This window comes from Austrofundulus limnaeus, unplaced genomic scaffold, assembly GCF_001266775.1.
Source record: "Austrofundulus limnaeus strain Quisiro unplaced genomic scaffold, Austrofundulus_limnaeus-1.0 Scaffold172, whole genome shotgun sequence".
Taxonomy (NCBI): Eukaryota; Metazoa; Chordata; class Actinopteri; order Cyprinodontiformes; family Rivulidae; genus Austrofundulus; species Austrofundulus limnaeus.
Window position 1 is genome coordinate 1,012,684 of NW_013952574.1, and position 5,957 is coordinate 1,018,640.

General features: G+C 39.7%; 1 protein-coding gene across 3 annotated transcripts in view; it reads left to right on the top strand.

Annotated features, from left to right (window-relative positions):
* bean1 (brain expressed, associated with NEDD4, 1) overlaps window positions 1-5,957 on the top strand; it is a 40,825-nt gene that overhangs the window by 27,993 nt on the left and 6,875 nt on the right. For all 3 annotated transcript variants that reach the window (XM_014017585.1, XM_014017584.1, XM_014017586.1), the window contains 2 exons: window positions 3,633-3,836; window positions 3,998-4,139. In XM_014017585.1, the coding sequence (XP_013873039.1) occupies window positions 3,633-3,836; window positions 3,998-4,139 (346 nt within the window). The remainder of the gene's footprint in view (window positions 1-3,632; window positions 3,837-3,997; window positions 4,140-5,957) is intronic.

The following is a 5,957-nucleotide window of genomic DNA, read 5'->3' on the forward strand; positions in this document are numbered from 1 at the left end:
ACTAGATGTCGCTGAAAACAACAAATCCTATACACTGTACCTTTAATGATACAAAGTATTTTTCAGTCCTAAAATCTCAAACATCGTGTTGAGATATAGTCCTGGGTGCGCTGGTTTCTCGACTTTCTTCAGCTGTTTCCATTGCTGGGTTCTGTTTGAAATGAAGGTGGAGCTCAGCTCGCAACAGTTAATGAAGATTATTTAATTCCAAATCCATCCCAGGTGTGAGCTACAACTATGATTGGTTCCCCTTGTGAGGAACATAGTGTGTGGCCAATAGCTTTTCAAGAAAGAAAAACAGCAACAGCAGATTACAAAGCTACGCTGAGCCAAAAGTTACAAGTTACTACAGGCTTCCTAGAAATGTAATGGAGTCAAAAAAAAAAACAAAATTTGTCTTTGAAATGTAGTAGAGTGAAAGTCATAAGTTCCCAAAAAATAATTACTCAAGTAAAGATACAAAAAAAAATGTACTTAAGTACAGTACTCAAGTAAATGTACTCCAGCATGTGACTCGAGTCTCAGCAGACCAGGCAATGGTTTCTCAGCCTCTTGGTAAACCTGAGCAAACTGTAGGGTCAGYTTCTCATCATTCGCTGACTGAAGTGGTGTGGCCTTCTGCCTTAAGTTTTAACATGTTCAGTATTTTTAGGTCCTCAACAATAACAGAAACAAGAKTTTAGAAACAAGTAGCTGTTTAACGAGAAATTCAGGTTCAGTTCAGGATTTTCAGTTCCACAAAGCTGGTCCTTCCCACTCGCCACCACAACCGCCACCCTTTTTTCCAAGTAGGRGTCTCTGCAGACGACTGGGTGTGTCCCAACGAAAGGCGATTCTAAAGYGACACACCTGATTTGACKGACYTTTTTRAAAGGGACACACCTGACTGGACAAGTAAAAAAAGGGGCGTTACTGTACGGCACCACTTTTTCTGGAGACCCCTACTTGAGTCACATTTCTTCTGGTTAACCTTAGTGTTKGGGTCAGGGTCAGGCTGTATAGAGGTCAAGCAGTGTCTAAGGATACCGTCATGTAGGCCTCGTAGCCCACAGTGTTTATGCTTTAGACACGCCCACTCTTGTGACACGCCCACTTTGATTCCGCAGATAACCCCWTCTCCTTTTTTCACCAAAGCACCAGCTTTCTTCGGCCCCCCTGCCCAGTCTGTGAATGGCTTGGTTAAAGCACAACCCCGCCCGTTTAGCWTTGTGTTGTTGAGTGAAACAGCTTTGCAACGCTTCCTAAAGCGATGCCTGCAGCTTTTGCCTAAGAACAACCTGCTGTGTTTATGTTTATGGATCCCTCACTGTGTAAACAATGGCACAGAGGTTTATAGCAATCTAAAACGTACACACTTAAAAATTTCCGTGCTAGTTCTCTCTTGGGRATGATGGATGAAAATGAAGTTTAACGAGGAATAGATGAGAAGTGAAATGAAGAGAAAATCATATTAGGAAAGACAGAAAAAGAAGACGCAGTGTGTGTGTGAGAGAGAGGAGACGTTATGAAGAGAGTAAAGATGTCTAGTGAGAATCATTTGGATGAGAGAACATTTCACTCTTCTGGAGAATCCGTGTGAAACCAAATTATTATAGACAACACGATTTCAAAGACTGCCGTCCAGGAGAGGAGGTGGCAAAATGAAGAGGGAGCACAGAAACTGGAATGAAAATTATGTTGTGAGTTTAAAACTGGTCGAGATTTTGATTTATTTTCTGCTTCAGATTCAGCGCAGAGAAAAACAGCAGATAAACATTTTGTTGCATTAATTTCATACAAACATATTTTGCTCATTTTGGAAAATGGTTTGTCTTTTATTGATAAAAGACAAAGATTCATAAAAAAGTGTGTATATATATTTTCTGACTAAACCTGTTTGTTTAAGTCAAATTTGTGTCCAAAACGCTACACAACAGGTTTAAAATATTTTGTTTTCCAATCAACTCTGACTAATAAAAAAAATTACATGAAAAAGGGAACAAAATAAATGCTATACCTTCACAACTTAACATCTTTGTTTGCAGTAAGAACAAAACAACGGCAGAAGACAGCGTTTTATTCGTTAAACCCTGACACGAGCGCTCAGAGACTGATTTAAAGCGACCGGCAGTCAGACAAATAAGYGCTTTGCCAGAAAGGCAGACAGAGGTTGGACAGGCAGAGCAAACAGACAGATGAGACACTAAACAGAAATGGAAAGGAACAGGATTGTTCTGTAATCTAATGATAATGATGACTGTGTGCGCAGGCTCTGGCTCTAATTATCTGTCACACTCTGAAATGGAATAAGTCTTCAGGGAGAGGGAGCGGGAGAGGAGGAGGAGGAGAGCATAAAGAGACGGCACAATGTGTGCATGAGAAAACTGCAGTTAATAATTCAATATTGTTATAGTACTGTTGCAGTTTGAGATGACATCGTTAGCAGCGAAATAATGAATTTTGCAACAGATTTTGCAATCCTGACACTAAATCTAATTTGTCGAACGCAAGCAAAACTAGAGGAATGTTCCAAACATGCCTGCAGGAAAATATTGATTGAATATTGATTCMGTTTAGTTAATTGTGCATCTTACAAATTAAAGAAAAGTTATTGATGGTATTCAAACTGAAAGCCATCTTTTTAAATTGCTTGCTGCCATGAAAATCAGGCAATCATGTAATTGCCTGTGTTTGTGGGTTTGTTTGTCTGACAGTTAGCAAAATATCTCCATTTTTATTGAAACCCTCAGAAACACTGTCTGCACGTCAACGTTAGCTTCTAGAGTCACCCTTTTCAAAATGGTGGCCACAGATAATTGGATTTAGCAAAAACAAAATTAGCGATAACCAATTTTACAAATACTGAGCTGGAATCTGGTTTGGTAGTAGCTGAGAATCATCCTCAACTTTTACTTTGAGCACCAACTTAAACATCTTTATTTTAAATTTTAGAAATAACTGTTACAACCACTGGATGTACATTTACACCATGTTAACTCTTGGAGTCAACTCAATTCATGATGGGGACCCTATAGCTTTTCTAAATTCATATCAGAGCCATATTTACAATTCGACATGTCTTAACTTTGTGATGAACTGAACCTAATCCTCCTTAAGTAAATTTTAATATCAAGAGGAGACATTTTTAATCTTCATATTAAATAAAATTATTTTAAAGCTACCAAACCTGCTTGGCTTTTAAAATATATAACTAAAAAGTTAAAAAATCAATATAAATTATTTACGCATTGACTTCGAAAAACTACAATAAACATCTCAATTTTTAAATACAATTTTTTTTCTAAATAACCTGATTAAAAGGGAAACCTCTTCTGTTAAATTTTGCGGGGTTATATCCTTTTTGTTTGTGTGAGAAATGAATAAAATAGGAAGCTGTATCTCACAAGTTTACGTATAAAAGCTTCTTGATAAAAAACATAATTAATTGATGCCTAAAAGTGATGATATTCAAGAGCAATTATAAAAGTTAATGGTTGTTTGTGTGTAGTTTCAGTATACCTTGACTCAGACATGTTTTGTTACATCTGTGCATTAACAGACAACTGTAATATTACTATGAATGGTTGTATCCTAATCTCCTCTGAGTGTTTAAGCAAACTACATGTTCTCCCTCTCGGTCTGCCTCCCTGCAGTGAGCTCCAACCAGAGCCATGGGGAGTACCCAGACTGTCGGGGTGAGAGGGAATCAGTTGGGGAGGCATCTCTCCTGGTGTCTCCGCTGGTGGTGGCCGGGATCGTTATAGGTCTCGTCCTTTTCCTCTCCTGCGTCACCATCATCATCGGCAGCCTGCGCAAAGACAGCCGACTCCGAAACCCACACTTCCGTGCCAGCTATGGTCAGTCTCCRACGTTCCTGTTCATCATCCAACTTTTTAAATAATGAAGCAGATGGCTGAACAGCTCCTGAATGTGTTTMATTTTTACATTTCATAGAAATCATTTTAAAAAAGAAAGCACAAAACTTGCACCATACTCACTGTGATAACTGTGTCTCCAGGACCAGATGGTTTTTCCTACGGAGGTTCCGCAGGAGAACTGAGGTCTAGCTGCATAGAAGACTTTCCTCCTGGTTTAGACTTTGACTCGTTTAGAGAAAATCTGTCTCAAATTAGCAACCTGTACCCTGACTCACCCCCACGGTAAGTGCTACTCTCAGTTTAAAGCTAAGGTAATTATGTAATTTACATTCAGAGGCAAAATCTTGTTTTTAAAGTGAAAGTTTGGTGTTTTTTCACATTTTTTTCCTGGAAATCAGTCATTGATACCTTTTGGTTTAAACAATACAATATTTACCTCAAGACACTGCTAATGATCAGCAGTTTAATACATATTTATTATAATTCAATAGGATAATTTGTATTTTTATTACTAAATGGTTAAAAAACTGTTTTAGACTGGCTTMATTACCTGTTTATGACTCAACTTGAGCTAATAAAACCAGGAAACAAATTCAGATTTTACCTGTTTGCTACAAACTATAGAATCTTGATAAACAGGAGAGTAGAGCCACTTCCTTCAGCCAATTATGTGAAATGTCAGGATTGAAATGTAACTTGCCATTCATCCAGTGTCCCCTACTGTTTTCAGTCCACTTGGTTTGGCCCATTATTTGCTACCTTTGGTGCCCAGAAGGGTGCAGATTGTCTGTGCAGCTTTTTTATGTGCATGAGGAAAGAGGTGGAAGAAAGAGCGTACTTAGAGCCAGTGTCATAGTACTTTTTGATCTAAATGTCAGCTGGTCTAATTGGCAACTTTAATAATTCACATAACACCCCCACCCCGCTGTGTGCACGGCACAGACCTCCTCCCCTTTGCACAGCTTTTAAACATTCACTTCTCTAATCCAAAAAAACTTCTGTCTGAGGTGTGATAATATGCATTTAATCTTAAAAGTCACCACGTTACTCCTGAAATATGTTTGCAGAGGTTTCAGCAGACTCAGCACAGTGTTAGAAATGCTCCATATGGATCTGGATTCATGCTGATTTCGCAACATTGCACAGTTCTTATAGCAATTTACCCAAACATTTATCATGCTGAACTTGAAGGACTTGGTGCAAAGGTTGTGATTTGGGGAATAAACTTATCGTGCTCCTGAAGTTATCTTGCAACACAGTCAAATGCATTATTTCGCAGGATAAATACGTCATCTGTGAGCGGATGCACCTGGTGGCACCACTGTTTCGTGAGCTCAAAATGATGCCTTTTGGGCCTAAAAGATGTGACGTTTCTAGCTGCAGTGGTATTTCTGATTAAACCTGGCAATAATAATAAAAAAACTGAAAACAAAAATGTTTGTACACACTGTACTCGGCACAATTAGCAGAAACACCAGAGCAACAGTGGCAGCATCGTGACGAGGACTAGAAAAGAAACAAAAAGGGTCGCCTTGCAAAAGACGTCAGTAATCTGGCTGGGAACCAGCTCGTTCTGGGCCGCCTGTGAGAGAAACCGATTTCTTTGGCTTGGATGATGAGACAGCAGCCAAGAGACACACATATTTACTCCTGCACATATAGAAATCTCACAGTTTGTTTACCGTAATGCTGGCAAGTCTTTTGCGGCGCTGTAAAGGAGGTAGCCTGCAGTCATGTGACGCTCCTGCAGGGAGTGTGAACATTTGTGTTGGTGCTTGGCTGTATGGACCACAGATGGTGCAGGAAAACTCTGAGAACTCAGATCAACAGCTTACCTACTGAGACTGTGAACGTTAACGCTTCCGACACAAACACACACACACACACATGGTCACCTGCACTGATACAAACCACACAGGCAGAAACACACATTCACACACGCCTCAAAGTGACACACACTCACGGATCAGCAGCTTACCTGTGGAGACTGAAAGCTTCTGCTTCCTCTCAGGGAGAAGCTGGACAAACTCGTGTGTGTTTATGCACACACACACACACACACACACACACACACACACACACACACACACACACACACAC